A 20,188-nucleotide genomic window follows, 5' to 3' on the forward strand; every position below is an offset into this window, starting at 1 on the left:
GACGGCATTTAGCACGTCCAGCTTTGGCTTGCTGTTTTCATAATGGGGTTCAGCTGTTTGGACTTGCTTGTTGGTCTTCTTGTGAAATTCTGAGTAACTCATTCCACGATCTCCCGATCTTCTCTGACAGATAAGTGCAGTAGTTGGCAAGAAAATGTTGTTTCTTTTTCACCTGAATGAACCTGATAACCCAGTGGATCTGGAGTTTCAGCAGTCCTATGGCAACATCGTCTGCTACAGTTGGTATGTACAAGAACCCACGTGTTTTTTCTTACTGATGATGTTTGTCTGTCTGTAACATATTTTATATATGATATTCTTCTCATTTCAGTCTGATTTTATGTGTAACACCACCCAGCATGTTATCTGGTACACAGTAGGGCCTCAGTGAATCATATTGTATCATATTAAGGTTTTTGCCATTTTTTTTTTTTTTTTTTTTTTTTTTTTTGGTTTTTCGAGACAGGGTTTCTCTGTGTAGCTTTGCGCCTTTCCTGGAACTCGCTTTGGAGACCAGGCTGGCCTCGAACTCACAGAGATCCGCCTGGCTCTGCCTCCCGAGTGCTGGGATTAAAGGCGTGCGCCACCACCACCCGGCGGTTTTTGCCATTTTTACCCTTGAGAGCTCATCTCCTTTTTAATCCCATTATTGCTTTGCTGCTGTAGGTATGGTGATAGCTACATCATGATTGGCTTTTCCCGAGGAACATTTCTGGCCATTTCTACTCACTATCCAGAAGTTGGACAAGAGATATTTAAGGCACGTGACCATAAGGATAATCTAACCAGTGTGGCATTGTCACAGACTCTGAACAAAGCTGCTACATGTGGAGATAACTGGTTAGTTGGAGTCACATATTTCTGGGAACATGGGGATGTCTTAGTCAGGGTTTCCATTGCTATGAAGAGACATCATGACCACGGCAACTCTTATAAAGGAAAACAGTTAACTGGGGCTGGCTTACAGTTCAGAGGTTCAGTCCATTAGCCTCATGGCAGGAAACATGGTGGTGAGCAGGCAGATATGGTGCTGGAGAAGGAGCTGAGAGTTCTACATCTTGATCCGAAGGCAGCAGGTGTCCCACAGTGGGTATAGCTTGAGCAAATGACACCTCAAAGCCCACCCCCACAGTGACACACCTCTTCAATCAAGGCCACACCTCCTAATAGTGCCAACTCCCCATGGGCCAGGCATTCATACACATGAGTCTATGGGGACCATTCCTATTCAAACCACCACAGGGGAATACTCAAGAGAATCAACAGAACTTCGGGGTTGATGTGCATCTGACATCCACACTTTCTTGGACTCTGAATGTTACAGTGAAAAATACTTAAGTCCTCTACTTCCCTGCTCATATTCATATGGTCAGCACTCATAGTCTTTTGATAATGTATAGTAAAATAGCAAGACTATTGAACAAAGAAAACATGTAAAGGTTTTATGTCAGAACAAAAGAATAAGATGGAGTATGCTAGAAAATCAGTCTTAAAACTAAAATGGGAGTTTGAGATTACATGGAGTGAGCACACTCCCTCTGCCTCTCACCAGGACAGGTGTACAGACTGAAGGGCTTTGAAAATTAAGTAATAGCAGGCCAGTTAGAGGACCAGACCAGAATTCAGTGTGTCACAACTCAGCAGGGAGTCCCCCATTTGTCTGTCAGCCTTTCCTAGCCAGTGTTCACAGCAGCCGGGAATCTGAGAGTGGGCTCCAGGGCACAGATGGAGGGCAGTGAAGAGGCTGTTCACTGCAGGCTGAAGCTGTAGAGAGAGACCACCTGGAGGGTTGAGGGATGAAAGGGGGAGGGGGAACAAGGTCCAGCTGCAGGGCCAGGGGAGGGGAGGAGAGAGGGTCCAGCAGCAGGGCTGGGGAGTGGGGGGAGGAGAGAGGGTCCAGCAGCAGGGCTGGGGAGGGGGAGGGGAGGAGAGAGGGTCCAGCAGCAGGGCTGGGGAGTGGGGGGAGGAGAGAGGGTCCAGCAGCAGGGCTGGGGAGGGGGAGGGGAGGAGAGAGGGTCCAGCAACAGGGCTGGGGAGGGGGGGGAGGAGAGAGGGTCCAGCAGCAGGGCTGGGGAGGGGAGGAGAGAGGGTCCAGCAGCAGGGCTGGGGAGGGGAGGAGAGAGGGTCCAGCAGCAGGGCTGGGGAGGGGGGGGAGGAGAGAGGGTCCAGCAGCAGGGCTGGGGAGGGGGAGTAGGGAGGGTCCAGTAGCAGGGCTGGGGAGGGGGAGGGGAGGGAGAGGGTCCAGCAGCAGGGCTGGGGAGGGGGAGGGGAGGAGAGGGTCCAGTAGCAGGGCTGGGGAGGGGGAGGGAGAGGGTCCAGCAGCAGGGCTGGGGAGGGAGGGAGAGTGATTAGAAACAATGTGCAAAAATGCCAGAATGAAACCCAATAAAAATATATATTCCTTTTTTTCTTTACTTTTCAGCATAAAAATCCATGATTTGACAGAATTAAGAGACATGTATGCTATAATTAACCTGGATGATGAAAATAAAGGTATTGATCTCACCAGAGCCCACTGGCATTTTGTCCTTGTAGTTATGGAGAATAATGGTTGTTGTGTGGTTTGCATTCTTATAAGAGGAGTAAAATTCACACCTTTCTGTGCAGCTCCCTAAAATAGCTTCTTGACTTTAGGAGTTGTGATAAGTGGTGCTGCCTGACTAAAAGGTTGTGGGTATGCTTGGGCCCCAGAGGCTGACAGCAAACTTTAATCCCAATTGTACAATGGATGCATACTTTGTTTGAGCCATAGCAGATGACTCAGGGCCCATGGTCTCTTGTTAATGCACAGAGAAATAGCAAGATGATTTAGAGAAGAACACATCTCAAGTTTTTAATGCCTATTACATGAAAATATTTATTTGCTTGCCTGTCACCATATATTGTGGCTTTGAATGATGGTTTGTTTTGTGAATCGTTTCAGGGTTGGGTACCTTATCCTGGACTGATGATGGTCAGTTGCTAGCAGTGTCTACCCAAAGAGGCTCACTCCACGTCTTCCTGACCAAGTTGCCCATCCTTGGGGATGCTTGTCACACAAGGATTGCGTATCTCACCTCCCTCCTTGAGGTCACTGTGGCCAACCTCATTGAAGGAGTATGTAAATCGTGTGGTCTGTCCCTTGTTTATAAACTGAAACGGTTCTAACAGTTGGCTCACTGCTGTTCCAATACTGTGTTGTAGGAACCACCGATCACGGTCTCCGTCGATGTGGAACCCAACTTCATCGCAGTGGGTCTCTATCATCTGGCTGTGGGGATGAATAATCGAGCTTGGTTTTATGTCCTTGGTGAAAATGGCAAGTCTAAATCCGAGTGCTGGATTTTTGAATACCTTTCCATTTCTGTACTATTTGGAAAGCACTAGAAGTAATTTTTGAGACCGAGTCTTCACTCGTTTACGTCCTGGTCTCTCTTTCTTAACTTAAACGGCTTTGTTTCTACTCTAAAATCTTTGCATACCATCTAGACAGATTGCATTCTTTGCTTCTGTAGCGAGGCAGCATGGTGAGAGTTCTCCATCACAGAGGCCCTGGGTGGAAGGTCCCTTTCTGCCCTGGTAAAGGATTGGAGCTACCCTGTGAATGTGACTTAATCCAGAAGATAAAGCTACTTTAAAGGGAACAGGAAGCTGATGAGGTGAACTTAAGCATTGGGACCTCACTCTGCACAGTGGCTCTGTTGAGGCACACCTAAGCCTGGGAAGTGCTTACCTAATGGTGTCCATTCCTGCTGTGTTGTTCTTTGAATAATGCTGTTTCCATGTAGGGATCCTGGTCTTTCCTCCCCTTCCCTCTGTTCAATGTTTTCCCCAATTCTAAGTCCTATAAAGAGCCCTGAGAAGTGACTTATTAAGTAGAACGCTCCATTAAACCTCCTGTCACTTGAGGCCTGAGTCATGCTGCCTTTGACTTCCTCTGCTGCTGTTTTATTTCTGGACCGCTAGAGAATCCCTGAGGGTAACTTATATGGCAACCGAGAGTTTCTCAGAGTGGTTGAAACAGGCTTTCCTTCAGAAGATCCTTGCCAAAGTATACATTGTACAGTCATTTGCAGGTAAACAGATGCAGAACTTTGACCTGTAATTTAACATGTTTACATGTTTTTGAAATTGGTACAGCTGTCAAAAAGCTAAAAGACGTGGAGTATCTGGGAACGGTGGCCAGCATTTGCCTTCATTCTGACTATGCTGCTGCCCTCTTTGAAGGCAAGATCCAGTTACATTTGGTAAGTGTGATCCCCCTGTCCTGGGAGCCTAAGTTTGATGTCCCATTATCAAGATCCTTGTCTGGGAAGCAAGAGTGTGCAGACTGACTAGAAAACGCAGTGTGGGCAAAAAATAGTCCTTCCTTGCTGTATTCGATGTTCAGTTGACTTCTTATCCCCGTGCCCTGGACACCTGATAAGTATCAACAGTGCTCCTCACAACATTAATTATAGTCAGGTGACCCCGTTGGTAATTTGCATCTAGAAGGAACTGCAGATGAGCCCATGAGTACCTAAAGAGAATGCACTCACTTCTGTCATTGGGCGTGTTGTGTGTAGGGATCCACCAAACTGTGCCAGAGAGACTGGCACCTGTGAGGACTAGAGTCTAGACCAGGGTACAGCACACATCTATTTCTTGACTCTTTGCATTAGGGAAGCCAAAGAAATTAGCCGCTGGACAGCTGCTGAGCCTGCTGCACATAAACTTCCCACTGAAACAGGATGCTCAGGGCTGCCCCTCGGGCCAGCTGTCACGTTTTGTGCATAAGCTGGCCTAAGGTAGTTTGAGAGTATGATTGTCTAGTTGAACTTGGGAAAAAGACACTTTTCCCTAGCTGTATACCTTATTTACTCAGATAAACAAGGAACCATTAAATGAGCAGCTCTCAACCTGTGGGTTGTGACCCCTTTGGGGATCATATCAGATATTTATGTTACGATTCATAAGAATGGCAAAATTATAATTATAACATAGCAATGAAATAATTTTATGGTTGGGGGTCACCACAGCATGGGGAACTGTATTTAAGGGTCGCAGCATTAGGAAGGATGAGAACCACTACTCTAAATAAAACATCTTCATATTTTAGATAGAAAATGAAATCTTGGATGCTCAAGAAGAACGTGAGACTCGACTCTTCCCAGCAGTTGATGATAAGTGCCGGATTTTATGCCACGCCCTGACTAGTGACTTTCTCATCTATGGAACAGATGTACGTATGCGCTTCTGGAGGGCAGAGCATGGGCAAGATCCAGTTCTTACTTTACGACCTGGATCCTCTTCCTAATTTTTTCCTCCCTTTATCAAATTCAAAACAAATGAAGTCTGTGGTCAGTTCTATACTTATATAGAACCTAGGTGGCATGATTGGCTAGTATCAATGTTTGGTGATTTTAAGTAATTTTGATTACTGTGCTGGCTGGGTTTGTGTGTCAATGTGCCACAAGTTGGAGTCATCAGAGAGAAAGGAGCCTCAGTTGAGGAAATGCCTCCATGAGGTCCAGTTATAAGGCATTTTGTCAATTAGTGATCAATGGGGGAGGGCCCAGCCCATGGTGGGTAGTGCTGTCCCTGAGCTAGTGGTCCTGGGTTCTATAAGATGGCATGATGAGCAAGCCATGAGGATCAAGCCAGTAAGCAGCATCCTCCATGGCTTCTGCATCAGCTCCTGCCTCCAGGTTCCTGCCCTGCTTGAGTTCCTGTTCTAACTTCCTCCAATGATGAAGTATGATCTGGAAATGTAAGCCAAATAAACCCTTTCCTCCCCAGCTTGCTTTTTTGTCATGGTGTTTCGTTGCAGCAACAGAAACCCTAACTAAGATACTTGCATAATGCATAATGTCTGGAGTCTGACATTTGGGGCTCAAATATCAGTTCCGTGATCTGCTAGCTGCTGAATAGCTCTTCCAGCCTCACTTCCCCCATGGGTGCTGATGTATTCTCCTTTCTACATATCCTTACATTCATTTGCTAAAACTTTGGTTTAAATTTGATCTCTTCTGTTTTTTGTTGTTGGTTTAATTAACCCCATGTTTTATCTGCATGTTATGTCTATGTACCACATATGTGTCTGGTGCCCTCTGAGGCCAGAAAAGGGTGTCAGAGCCCCTGGAACTAGAGTTACAGATAGTTGTGAGCCACCCTTGGTGCTGGGAACTCAGTCCACTGAAAGAGCGACCAGTGGCCTTATGGCTGGGCCATCTCCCCAGCTCCATTGTACTACAGTTTTAGTTTTTGGAGGTGTTTTGTTTTGTTGTGAGGTGGGATTTCACTATGTAGCCCTTGCTGGCCTGGAACATTCTGTGTAGAGCAAGATGGCCTTGAACTCACAGAGATTCACCTACCTCTGCAAGTGTTGGCATTAATGGCGTGCACTACCTGGTTTCTTGTTTTGTATAGTACTTTTGCCTAGTTTTGGTATCAAGGCAATACTGACCTCAAAAAATGAGGTAGTCATCTTCAATTTTCTGGAAGCATTTATTAGAATTGTGTAAATACTTTTTCCTTCTACGTTTTGTAGATTTCACCAGTGAAGGCTGTCAGATCGCTGGGTACTGTCTGAGCAGTTCATCTGGCTTGGCTGTACTTCCATAGATGAGTAGGGCGACAGCAAGCTCCAGGGGGTGTTCACAGCCAAGCCAGATGAACTGCATGCAATCATCTGTAGCCTACAAGGCTACACCAGTCTGAAGGAGCCAGAACTACAGCCAGGCAGTTCAGACTCCTAGCTTAACCCTGAGAAAAGTGAATTGGATGGCACCATGCATCCCTGGAAGCAGGCAAGAATCTGCTTCCTGGAAATTTCTCCAAGGTAGATAGATGTGTGAGAGATGACTTGGACAACCTTTCACAAGACCGCCACCCTGCCCGTGGTTGGCGATGTCACTGACCGCCAGCCTGCCCGTGGTTGGCGATGTCACTGGAGTTTACTGGTTTGTTTTTGAAGGTTTCTCTAGCAAGTAGGAAATCTGTAAATCTATTGTGACCACATATCACTAAACATACTACAGTCGCTAGATTACTGAATTACTTCTAAATTCCCATTTCACTTCTCCAGAGTCTGTACCTTCCATACATATTAAATGTATTAGCCTCTTTCTTTATCAAAAGTAATAGTATTTTTATTTTATAATCATCTAAATTAAGTGTGAAAAGTCAGTATTTTCTTAATCACATTTTAAATTCCCTGATCAGACTTCTTTTTTCCCTTTCTTTTTTAGACTGGCATTATTCAGTATTTCTTCATTGAGGACTGGCAGTTCGTTAATGATTATCGACATCCTGTTGGTGTGAAAAAGCTTTTTCCTGATCCAAATGGAACCAGATTAGTTTTCATTGATGAAAAAAGTGATGGATTTGTTTACTGTCCTGTAAGTCTAGAAAATGTGAAACTGGGAGCTGAGTTATAATAACTCATTGATGGCAAAGTGCTTGTCCAGCAAGCTCCATGTCCTGGGCTCCATCCCCCGTGCTGGGAAACAAAACAAAAAACTCACAGTGCTCTATTTTTAAGGCAATAAATGGAAAAGATTTTTTGTTGTTGTTGTTTTGTTTGTTTGTTTCTGAGAGACAGGGTCTCTCCATTATATAGCTCTGGCTATCCTGGAACTTGCTATATAGACCACTCTGGCCTCAAACTCACAGTAATCCACCTGCCTCTGTCTCAGAGCTGGGATTAAAGGTGTGTGCCACCACATCTGCTAAAAAGTTTTTTTTAATATAGTATTCGTCAAATAAAGTTTTAGTGAGAAATGTCAGGGAAACTTGCCTGCTATTCTGTAATTTTTTATAGTATCAGTCTCATGGAGATTTGTCATTGATGTTGAGACTGGACATTATTGTACTATGTAGCCCAGGCTAGCCTCAGCCACTTCAGTCTTGACTCAGAAACAAACAACACACCAAAAAAGTTGTTCCATTCATCTTAAGCAGTGTCAGCTTTTTAGTAACTTGGAACCATTGTGTCTAAACTTACAGTTTTTCCCATAAACTAGTCCACTTATCAAACCCAGGATTTTCCCGGTAACTATCGTTTTGTTTGTTTGGTTGGTTGGGTTTCCGGTTTTTTTTCCCAAGCCACATATAGTACAGTAATAGGAAGAGATGCTCTCCCACTGTGGAAAGCTGGAGTCAGAGTGGTGTTGGGTTGGAGGTGGGCTGGGAAGCCATGCCTGCCAAGGCTGCGACAGGCTCTTAACAAGGCAGGTTGTACATTTGTAAATCCTGTCTCGTAGGTTAATGATGCCACCTACGAGATTCCAGACTTCTCGCCAACCATTAAAGGTGTTCTTTGGGAAAACTGGCCAATGGATAAAGGTGTATTTATTGCTTATGATGATGATAAGGTGTACACTTATGTGTTTCACAAGGACACCATCCAAGGTACTGAATCATTTATTGTACTTTTACTGATAAATGAATTTCCATTGTAGTGAAATTGAAAACTTTCTAATACTTGTGCCGAGCATTAGCTTGAGGTATTAAAGGGTCTGCTTTCTAATACAGGATCCAAGGTCATTTTGGCTGGTGGCACTAAACTTCCCTTCTCCCACAAACCTTTGCTGTTATACAATGGAGAACTGACCTGCCAGACACAGAGTGGGAAAATCAACTCCATCTACCTCAGCACCCACAGCTTCCTTGACAACATAAAAGATGCGGAGCCTTCTGACCTGAAACAGATGCTGACGCAGACCCTGATGCTCAAGCGGTAGGGAGGAGTGGAGATGATTGACAGCCGCTCATTTGCCTTCATGGCCAACTCAAAAGATGTGAATAGTGGTTGTCTCCCAGGCTGTTTCGAAGCTTAGATAAGATAATGGATAAGAGGGGCTGGAGAGATAGCTCACCTGGAAAGCATGAGGACCTGAGTTCAATCCTAGAACTGACACTGAAAAGCATCTGGGCATCACAGCATGAGCCACGGGCAGGTGTCTGGGGCTCTCTCTCAGGCAGCCTAGTCTGCTTAGCAAATTTAGGTCAATTATAGACCTTGTCTCAAAAACGAAACAAAAAAGAGTGGATAGCATTTGAGAAACAACACCTAAGATTGTCCTCTGGTCTCCACACACTGTACCATATACACATGTACGCCTGAGTTACACAAACATGCATGTACGTGTGCATACACATGCAAACAAAAAAGACAGTGGGTATGAAAACACACATAAACTCCAGCAGAAGTGCCGTTTTCAGGTGTAGTTTTTTATAAGTGCTTTATTATGAGAGAAGCACTCTGCCACAGATAGCCCTGTTATTGGATAGTTCTAATTATTAAACAAATGATGAAGTTTGATTCTTGCCTTGCTTGAGATTTCTTTTTCCTCATTTTGTTTCCTCTTACCTAGGTCCACTGTGAGTTTCTTGGAGCTCTTGAATGAGTTCCTCAGGGTCCCATAAACTCTTGTATTATTCTTCTGGATAAATCTCCTCATATGACTTTATCACCACCCAGATTGACTCCAGAAACTGTCTTCAGGGCCAGGGCTTTGGCTTGGTGGTAAAGCACTCCCTGTTGTGCCCTGGGATCCATCCCTGGCGTGGCTCAAAAGAAAACAAACTGTCCTTGGGAGCCAAGTGTAATGGCCTGCCCCTGTAATCCCAGCACTTAAGATGATATCTAGTTTGAAGCCAGCCTGGCCTATATAAAAAGATCCTGTCTCAACAAAACAAACAAAAATCTGTCTTCAATTTAAACTTGTATTTCTAACTCCCACCAGTCCATGAACTCCTCAGACTTGCCGGCCTCAACACAACCTCATCATCTTCTATTGCAGTGGTTCTCAACCTTCCTAACGCTGTAACCCTGTAATACAGTTTCTCATGTTGTGGTGACCCCCAACCATAGGATTACTTCTTTGCTACTTCATAACTGTAATGTTGCCACTGTTAGGAATCATAAACATCTGCATTTTCCAGTGGTTTTAGGCGACCCCTATGAAAGGGTCATTCTTACCCCCAAAGGGGTAGAGACCCATAGATTGAGAACCACTGTTCTATAGGCTGCTATTTTTCCTCTTTCCCCATCCATCCACTGTGCATTTGCCTAAACACACACAGAGAGAAAAGGAATAGGCAGCAGAGAACATCTGTGCCATTGACATAGTTTGCTGAACTCTGAAATGTATGTATTTGTACCAATAGAATACTGGCAGTCTCTGTTTGTTTGTTTGTTTGTTTGAAGGGGGTTTGGTTGGTTAGTTGGTTGGTGGGCTTTTGTTTGGTTTCGTTTGGTTTTTGAGACACAATCTCTCTAGGTAACCCTAGCTGTCCTAGAACTCAATTTGTAGACCAGGCTGGCCTCAAACTCACAGAGATCCTTCTGCCTCTGCCTCTCAAGTGCTGGGATTAAAGGTGTGCGCCACCACCCAGGCTAGAGTACTGATTCTATTAGAACAAAAATAATTTTCAACTACGTGTGGATGTAACAAGGTTTTTCTGCCCCGCCAGCCAGCTTCTAAATAAAGACATGGAGACTTCTTATTAATTGTGAAAGCTCAGCCTATAGCTTAGGCTTGTTACCACCAGCTCTTATAACTTAACCCATATTCTTTTTTTTTTTTTTTTTGGTTTTTCGAGACAGGGTTTCTCTGTGTAGCTTTGCGCCTTTCCTGGAACTCACTTGGTAGCCCAGGCTGGCCTCCAACTCACGGAGATCCGCCTGTCTCTGCCTCCCGAGTGCTGGGATTAAAGGCGTGCACCACCACCGCCTGGCCTAACCCATATTCTTATTATTCTATGTTCTACCACATGCCGTTACCTCTCTTCTATCTTGCACCTCATGTTTCCTCTCTGTGTCTCCTGAGGTCCACTGCACCTCAATTCCTCCTCCTCTTCCTTCCTCTCCCTGGAAGTCCCACCTATACCTCCTGCCTAGCTTTTGGTCGTTCAGCTTTTTGCTACACCAATCACAGCAAAAACATCTCCACATGGTGTACAAATATCCTACAACACGTGGAATTTTGAAAATTAGAATTCATTGTTAATTGGTGGTGGCAAGGGGCTGAAAACAGTAAATTCTGACTAGTAGCAGAAGGTAAGAGAGGGGCTAGGAGATGCTTAGTGGGTAAGAGCACTCGCAGCAGCAGCCCAGGGACCTGAGTTCAGGTCCCGGTACCCAGGTACAAAGCTGGGAGTGTCTGGGGCTGCCTACCCAGCCTCACTGCAAAACCATGAAACTCACATTCAGTCAAAGACCTGGTCTCAAGGAACTAAGGCAAAAAATGATAGAGCAGGATACTCTGTGCCCTCCTCTGGCCTCCATGGCCACACACAACTGCACATGCATACACCTCACACACATACATTAAGAAGGTAAGAAAAAAAATCTATGCAAATAAAGGAAGAAAGTTTGCTGGGTTTTTTTTTTCATAACTTGCAAGTGCTGATTATAGGTTAAGAAATGTTTTGAAGATTTGTCTAATATGTAACGTTTGGTGACACAGTCCAAAGAGTGCCTGGTAGGTGATGAGCAAAGGCAGAGCTGTGGGTCAGCCTGTGTACTCGGTCCTAGGTTTTCTGATGCTTGGGAAATATGCAAGATGCTGAACGATCGCACGGCGTGGAATGAGCTGGCCAGAGCCTGTCTGCATCACATGGAGGTGGAGTTTGCTATCCGAGTTTCCCGGACCATAGGGGATGTTGGTACAGTGATGTCCTTGGAACAAATAAAGGTATGTGGTGTTTCGTGAGTCACTAGATTAAAGTCTAGATGCTGCTTATTCAACTTTTTACATTTCAGTCGATCTTAATTGAAGCAACTGAATAGGTAGACTGATGCCATTTCCTACTGAGCAAAGCCTTTTGAAAATAAAATTCTTACATTTCTTCTCACTGAAACTTCTGTTCGTAGGGAATCGAGGACTACAATCTTTTGGCAGGACATCTCGCCATGTTTACTAATGACTTCAACCTGGCCCAGGACCTGTACCTGGCATCCAACTGTCCTGTGGCTGCCCTGGAGGTATGACAGCAAAGAGACCAGGCAGTCACCCTTCTCAGCCCCAGACACCACCTGTCTTCCTCTCCTGGAGTGGAGACATTTCGGCTCTCAGAGCCCCTGAGTACTCAGTAATGTCAAAACCACTTTCACTCAGCATCCAGTAGATGTATAAAAAAGGCATGGTATTGTAACATTGCTAAATAATTCAAAGTCTAAATGTGCCCAGAGAGAACGGACTGTGTAACTACAGAGACTGTAGAAAGAAAAGCAGGCGTGGTTTATCGGTTGCGCATGTTACCAGGTGCCGTTCTAAGCACTTAACCTGTATTAACTCTCAACCTCTGCCACAGTCTATCTTATGGGACAGTACTGTTATTTTCTCTGTTTCCCACATGATCTTCAAGTTGCTGCGTGAAGTTCTCCTCTGTGTTAGAGCTGAAGGTCACAGGAGGGGGAATGAACTGAATGCTGGCCTGAGTTCAAAGGCAGAGGGGAAGGGAGGCCTGGCAGTACAGCCTGTGGAAGGCTATAGACGAGCCAGCCCAGGTGGTGCCTCCCTGTCAGCCCAGGAGCTCAAGAGACAGAGGCAGGAGGACTGCTGTAGTTCACTGTCAGCCTGGTCCAAAGGACAAGTTCCAGGCTAGCAAGACTTTGTCTGGAAAAAAAAAATATGCACAGCCTTATGAGATGGGCACACCTGGATTCATATTCCAGCTGTATGTGACCCTGGGCGTGTCCTTTGACCTCAACTGAGGTCCTGCTTCTTTTAAGTGTGGGTAATGATGCCCTTGGGGTAGTTGGTAAGAAAATGGGTTTATATTACAACTAATTAGAAGTAATTTATATAATTAGTAGTGGCCAGAAATAAGCAAGAAGACACATCTTTTCTCACAGATGTTGAAACTAAACTGCATCCATCTTTTATAATGTAAATATAGTCTTGTATAATAGTTATACAAGTGTCATAGCTTTGTAAAGGCTCTGAAGTGATAGTTCAGAATAGAGAGGGCAATAGCACTCGGCTCTGTAATAGTTCTATAGTCGTTCCTCCAGCCTCACTTGGCAGCACAAGTTAGGTAAAGAGAGCCCTGCTTCCCACCTGCTCTCTCCGTCTCATACTAGCTGTGTAGCATTGTGTAAGACCTAGCCTGTCTTTGCTTCAGTTTCTGGATCTTTGAAATGGGTACAAGAACATTACAAAAGGTAGCAGTGAAGAGTAAAATAAGCTGATGTTCTAGACAGGACCTGGCAAGAAGATAGCACTTGGAAAAGTTAGTTATAGTAAATTCTTTACAGTCTAAATCAGTAAGGAATGAACTGTACAGATTCTTCAGTGATTTCCTGGTATATTTGGGATTGTATGCCAAAAACTTTTAAGAGTGTGAGAATTAGAAAAAGATGCTTTATGTGTTGTTTTCTGTTATTCGAGTTGCTACATAGCTTCAAATTAGCTAAGAAACTGTATCAGGGCCAGAAGTATGGTGGTACCTTGGTAAAGGCACTTGTCACCAAGCCTGATGACTTGACCTTGATCCGCAGGACTCACCAAGTGCAAGGAGAAAACTGACCCTTGAGAGTTGTCCTCTGACCTCCACACACACTCTGACACGTGTGTACCCATGCACATGGACATAAATAAGCGTAATTTGAAAAGAAAAAGAAAGTGTGTCAGTTCCGGGTCAGGTATAGTGGCTCATGCCTGTAATCCCAGCAGGGAACAGACATGGAATCCCAGCAGGGAACAGACATGGACGGTTGTTTCAAGTTCAAGGCCAGCCTGGGCTACATAGTGAGTTCTAGGACAGCCAGGAGCAAAATCCTGCCTCACCAAAGAACAAAAGAAATCAATTCCTAAAGTATTTCCTAATTTTTTTTTTGGTGCCCTTCCAAGGTGAAATTTTAAATTAATTGATTATATTAGCTTTAATTTGGGAAAAAATTGGGAAACTATTTTTGGGAAATATTGGGAAAAATACTAAAGAATAAAATTTTTATTTTTAGATAGGCTTGACTATCTTTGTAAATAGAAAGTTTCATTACTTAAATAAACAAACAAACAAGTATTTCCTTTTACTAAGCCTGGCTCTGTGTGCCAACTTTGCAAAGCACTTTGCCTTTCTGGACCTCAGGACTTTGTCTTTGCGACAGATGAGGCGGGACCTGCAGCACTGGGACAGCGCTCTACAGCTGGCCAAGCGTCTGGCTCCAGACCAGATACCCTTCATATCCAAAGAGTACGCCATCCAGCTGGAGTTCACGTGAGTCCCCGGGTCCTAGCTTCTAATCGGTGACTGCTGTGTGTCTACAGTTCCAAACTGTCATTGGTTAGGCCATTCTCTCTGGGGGGGTGGGGCATGGGCAGGGCATAGGTCGAGATAGAGTTTCTCTGTGTAGCCTGGCTGTCCTAAAACTCGCCCTATAGACCAGGCTGGCCCCAGAGTCAGAGATCCACCTGCCTCTGCCTGCCGAGTGCTGGGAATAGAGGCATGTGCCACCACCACTGCCTGACAAGGCCATTCTTTAATAATGGTGGGGGCAGGAGTCCAGAAAATGTTTTATTTATCCAATGATGTCTCATTTTTGTACTTGCCCATTTTCATTTTCAGCACTAAAGTCCAGCATTAAAGTTTGAGTCTAAGATTTTTCCCCCTCGTTTAGAGTCTAAATATTGTGAATGATGTTCAGTCAGCAGCAGTATGCAGAGAATCAGGGTGATACGCTGGATTTTATGACCTGTGCTCATGATTCTGACCTCTCTTTAACATTTGGAAGGTTTTCTGTGTCACTTACAGGCAGAGCACAAAACTTTGAAGTTTGGTCTGGTTGTGCTGCTGTTACAGAATGCCTGAGACTAGGGCATTTATCAAGATCAGAAATCTCAGGGTGGAGAGACAGCTTTGTAGTTAAGAGCACTCCTTCAGAGGACCCAAGTTCAGTTCCCAACACCCACGTTGTTTGGCTCACAGTCACCTGTAACTCCAGCTGCAGGGGATCCCTCACCTCTGGCCTCTGCAGTTATCCACACACATGTGCACACACTCACACACAATTAAAAATAAAGCAAATCTTTTAAAAAAGCAATTTCTCACAGCTGTAAAGACTAGGAAGCTCGAGTCGAAGGCACCAGCATTAGGGTAAGTCTTATGCTTGAATCCTTACACCATGGAAAGCTGAAACAGGAGAGAGAGTATTCCCTTCCACCTTGAGCCCTTTAATCATGGCCCCAGTGACTTCAGTTCCTACCTCCCCATGCCATCACAGCGGCAGGTAAGTTCCAACATAGGGAGGGCAGGCAGGAGGCAGCTTCAACCTGTAACTTAAAAGCTGTAGAATTTTTTCTTTCGTGAATTGAATTGTATATAGATGAAAACTCAGTGATGGTGAAAGTCGAGGCAGAAGCTTCCCTTAAACAGATGGCCAGTGCTTGCATAATAGTCCCGCGTGATGCGTGAGTCCACCTCACAGAGCTTTTCGTATCTTTGGGAATCCTGTGATCTGTTTTGAATAATTTAGAATGTTCTAGTATTGTTTGTTTGTTTGTTTTTGTTTTTCAAGACAGGGTTTCTCTGTGTAGCCTTGGCTGTCCTAGAACTCGCTATGTAGACCAGGCTGGCCTCAAACCCAGACAGATTCACCTGCCTTTGCCTCCCGAGTGCTGGGATTAAACGCAGGCACCACCATCGCCCGGCTGTTCTGGTGTTCTTCATTGTTAGTTAAGCCATCTCAGCTGCCAACATGCTTAACCGACAGACTCTTTCTTTATTTCAGTGCTGCATAAAAGTATTAGGAATATTCGTCAGTTTAAAATTAATGTCCAGCTGTGGTCACTGCCCCCAAACACATAGCTGTAGCTGAGTCATTTATTTTCAGACATAAACTCCCACAGCACCACAACTGGACAGTTCTTCTCAACATTTATTAAGATACATCCCAAATCCAAAAATATTAGCATATTGAAAAATGCTAGTCTATGGTTATCTTTACTTTTTAAAAAACTTTTTATTGATTCTTTGTGTATTTCACACCATACATCCTGATCCCATTCATCTCCCTATCCCTTCATGTCCACCTTCTGCCCTTGCAACACCCCTCCCCCAAAATAAAACTTAAAGGAAAAACAAAAACAAATAAACAAAAAAGTCTCAGCATGGAAGCTGTACTGTGGCACAGTGAGTCACAAAGTGTACCCTTTAGTCCCTATATATTTACTTGCAAGTGTTCATTGCAATGAGTCATTGATCTCTTTGAGGCCTCTGGCTTCTGCTGGGCCCTTACTGGGACTCCTCTTGGATATCCTGTTGTTGTCTTATGTCATGGAAATCCTGCAGCTTTGGATCTGCAGGTCTGGCCCCTTCACATGCTCCAGCAGTTTATAAATGAGGTCAGTGTTGGAGTGGGCCAACTCACAGCCCTGGTTCTGGGCCTGGGTGTAACTGGGTTGGTGAGCCTGCCAGCTTTCCCTCATTGTGACCGCCAGGGTGAGCTCTCCAGCACTGCCCTGGCTAGCTCACCCACTGCAGCAGGGAGCCCAGGCTGGGGCCAGTTCTCCTGCTTTCAGACCCTCAGGGTGGCTCGCTCACACCACACCTTCAGGACCAGCCAGCTCTACTGTGTTGCCCAGGCGAGGTGCAGGGCCTGCTTTCCGAGTGCTGCAGCTGGTGAGGGGCAGGGCCAGCTCTCCTGCTCTCATGCCCCCAGTTATATTTAACCATTTTTGCATAATTCTGCATGATGCTCATACAATGGATTCATTAAGGCTATTGTCACACAAATTTTAGTTGTACAAATTATTATACCAAAAAGTAGTCTTTTATTTCTAATTGGGATGCCTCATTGAAAACTTTTCTATTCTGGGGGCTGGAGAGATGCTGAGTTGTTAAGCTCACTGCTGCTCTTCCAAATGACCTGGGTTTGGTTCCCAGCACCCAAGTCAGAAGGTTCTCAACTAGTCCAGAGGTCCGGGTGCCCTCCTCTAACCTCCCCAGTAACCTGCACACATGTGACTGACACACATACACATTAATAAAAATAAATCATTTTCTATTCTTCAGGTAAAAGCTTTTTGGATATATTTCTTCTTGGTCATTTTTTTTTTTAATTTTGCGACATTTTCCCCCTTAAAAAGTAAATCCATGAAGCTGGAGAGATGGCTCAGCAGTTAAGAGTGTTTGCTGCTCTTCACAAGGACCTAGGTTCAGTTCCCAGCACCCACGTCCCCAGCACCCACATCAGGTGCCTCATAACCGCCTGTAACGGTTGTAGCTCTTGGGGGGATCTGATGTCTCTGGCCCCTGTGGGTCCCTGCACATACCCATATACACATATACAAAATTTTAAATTGTTTTAAAAATTAAAATATATATGCAATGAACCCAGGGGCTAGGGTGTAATTAAGTGGCAAAGTTGCTTGTTTAGCTTGTGACTTAAAAACAAAAGTGTCCATATATCAAAATGAGCATATTGGAAACTTAGTACGTAGCACAGAGACCAGGCCCTGTGCCATGACCATCCATCTCCATCTAAGAGAAGAGAATGATCCAGTGTATAATTTGTCAGCACAAACATCTCTGAAGGCCCTTGGACCATTCAGAAGACTGATATTTTTTTTTTTTTTTTTTTTTTTTGTAGCAAACTCTCCCATGTTACCTGACTTGAGTTAGCACTGCTAGGTCAGTGGGTAGTCTCTGCTTTGGTGGTGGCACGTGACCGTGAAGCTTCTGATGCTGTTTGTGTGTGCTCGCACCCCTGACCTAACACACCCAGCCCCTAACAGTTCAGAAAGTGTCCCCGATGATAACCTGGTGTATCTTCTCATCAAGCACCCCAGGAGCCAGCACCCGCTGATCTCAACCCCCAAGGCTCTGCCTGTCAGCCCCCCAGGTTTCATTAGGCATCCACAACCCTGATTGTGTGAAAGCAGGACCACTCTGTCAAGTCCAGAGAGAGTTAGCTCTCCAGTGGGGGTTATACTAGCGAGCTGGATCCCTGTGAAGAGTCCAGAATGAAATAATAGTAAAGTAGGTGAGCTAAAAATAGACGGAGAGCTCCAAAATCTTAATTTGGCGTCTCCTAATTGAGCAGGATCCTGAGCAAGAAACTGTAATTCTTCTTGTCAGGAGGTGTCCCCAGGTGGGCTGATATAATTGGACCCAAATTAGACATTCCTACTCAGGAAAATTGCTGATTGTGAACCCCTGGGCTGATGAAAGAAAGTCTTCAATCAGCAGCCAGCTTCCCTCCCGAAGCCTTTTTATCCGTCGGTAGATTGAGAAACTGAGCCAGCCTCACAGGACCCAAGCCATCCGCCTGAGCTGACGGAGGGCGTCTGAGTGGCCCTTAATGCCATTTCAGAGCTCACTGACTACAGTGGAGGGGTGGTTGCCCAGAGGAAGACAGAGCTCAAATAAAAGGTCTGTGCGAGTCACTGCACTGAAAAATGAAGATAGATAAGTCTGTCAGACCAGAGCCTCTTCGACTTTACCCGTTTGCAACCCAGTCTTTGCCTGAGAAATTTTTGTGCAACCCCAAATCTATAAGTCTATAAAATAGAGATCAAACATTTGCTGTTAATTCATAAAGAAATCTATTTTTTAAGAAATCTATTTTTAAACAATTCTTTGGGGAACTGGAGAGATGGTTCAGTGATTAAGAGCACTGGCTGCTCTTCCAGAGGACCTGAGTTCAATTCCCAGCATCCACATGGTAGCTCACAGCCACCTGAATGAGATCTGGCGCCCTCTTCTGGCCTTCAGGGATACATGCAGGCAGAACACTGTATACATAATAAATAAGTAAATCTTTTTAAACAACAACAGTTCTTTGGGACTAGAGATGTGGTGTAATGAGAACAGTGCTCGCTGTATAAACATGAGGACCTGAGTTTGAATCCCCAGCACCAGGTTAAAAACAGCCAGGCAGTGTGGCACCTGCCGATGATCCCAGATGGGAGGTGGGGGCATCCCAGCCAGTTGGCGAGCTCCAGGTTCAGTGGACGATCCTTTGCAAACACAAGGTGGAGGGCTCGAGAGATGGCCCCACAGTCCAGAGTACTTGCTGTTCTTGTAGAGGACCGAGGACCTGGGTAAGGTTCCCAACACCCGCATGATGGTGTGACCACAGTTCCAGGGGATACAGCGTCCTCTTCTGGCATCTAGGTAACAGGCCTGCATGCATGTGTATCCATATGAAGGCAAACATTCAGACACATGAAATAAATACTAATATTTTTAAAAAATAAGGTGGAGAGCAATAGAGACAGATGCCTGACATCACCCTCTGGCCTCCACACGTGCATACAAGGTCACATGCACATTCATGCTCGGGGGTGCACGTGCACACACAATTCTTTGGTGTGTATATATAATCTTACCATTTATTAAAGAAGAAAGCAGATTGAACACTAATGAAATGTGTGTGCTTGTTTATTTTTATGCAAAAATTAAATTTGCCTGGACATTCCATGCTGTAAGGCATAGGGCATTGTCAATGTTTTTCAGAGCTTATTGATACTGTGATCTTATATTGCTAGTGCTTCACATAAATACAGAGTGCAAATGCCAGAAAAATGTTCAAGGACATTTCAGAAATCGTTAGAAATTCTGTCCTAATCCAAAGCCAAAATTCAATGAATGATTTTTTTTTAATGAAACTCAAGTCAACAACTTAGCAGTTTTGAGAATCGAACATTCTAACACAATACAATGCATGATACACTAATTTGATACTTAGATGCCGATGAATGTGGTAGGAGAATGGTAAGTGTTGTTTTGCACAGTTAAACCCTGATTAAGCTGTAGTTAAGCCATCACGGTTCCGAGAGAGCAGAGGACTGTATGTATAGTAAAAACACGGCAGATTATAACGTGCAGTAGTTTGGGCTCTGAGCCAAGATGCTTCAGGCAGCTTCACTGGTGTCGTGTGTGTGTGTGTGTGTGTGTGTGTGTGTGTGTGTGTGTGTGTGTGTGTAGTGTGCGCAGTGCGTTGTGTTCGGAACCAAGGCAGCAGCACTTGACATGAATGAGCCCTGCCAGAAGCACCTTGGATCTTTATGTGTTTGATTCTGAGTTAATTTTTTGTGGCTTTTACTGTATCAAATGGTTTTGTGACGCCCACCCTCAGCTATGGGGCCGTGACCTACAGTTGAAGAGGCTGGTTATAGATTTGCAGGTCTGTGTTACGTTCAGTCCCAGGTACAGGAACTATTATTGTTGTTGTTCTGGATCTGCGGTCTACCCAGAGACCATGTGTTGAAGAGGCAGT

At 44.8% G+C, this 20,188-nt stretch overlaps 1 protein-coding gene across 3 annotated transcripts in view; it reads left to right on the forward strand.

Moving 5' to 3' along the window:
• Positions 1-20,188, forward strand: part of Wdr19 (WD repeat domain 19) — a 65,467-nt gene that overhangs the window by 20,327 nt on the left and 24,952 nt on the right. For all 3 annotated transcript variants that reach the window (XM_052734989.1, XM_052734990.1, XM_052734991.1), the window contains 13 exons: positions 131-243; positions 667-840; positions 2,423-2,493; positions 2,924-3,096; positions 3,184-3,298; positions 4,120-4,226; positions 5,078-5,200; positions 7,209-7,358; positions 8,223-8,370; positions 8,494-8,698; positions 11,501-11,660; positions 11,840-11,950; positions 14,078-14,187. In XM_052734989.1, the coding sequence (XP_052590949.1) occupies positions 131-243; positions 667-840; positions 2,423-2,493; positions 2,924-3,096; positions 3,184-3,298; positions 4,120-4,226; positions 5,078-5,200; positions 7,209-7,358; positions 8,223-8,370; positions 8,494-8,698; positions 11,501-11,660; positions 11,840-11,950; positions 14,078-14,187 (1,760 nt within the window). The remainder of the gene's footprint in view (positions 1-130; positions 244-666; positions 841-2,422; positions 2,494-2,923; positions 3,097-3,183; positions 3,299-4,119; positions 4,227-5,077; positions 5,201-7,208; positions 7,359-8,222; positions 8,371-8,493; positions 8,699-11,500; positions 11,661-11,839; positions 11,951-14,077; positions 14,188-20,188) is intronic.

This window comes from Peromyscus californicus, unplaced genomic scaffold, assembly GCF_007827085.1.
Source record: "Peromyscus californicus insignis strain IS unplaced genomic scaffold, ASM782708v3 Scaffold_13__1_contigs__length_99412109, whole genome shotgun sequence".
Taxonomy (NCBI): domain Eukaryota; kingdom Metazoa; phylum Chordata; class Mammalia; order Rodentia; family Cricetidae; genus Peromyscus; species Peromyscus californicus.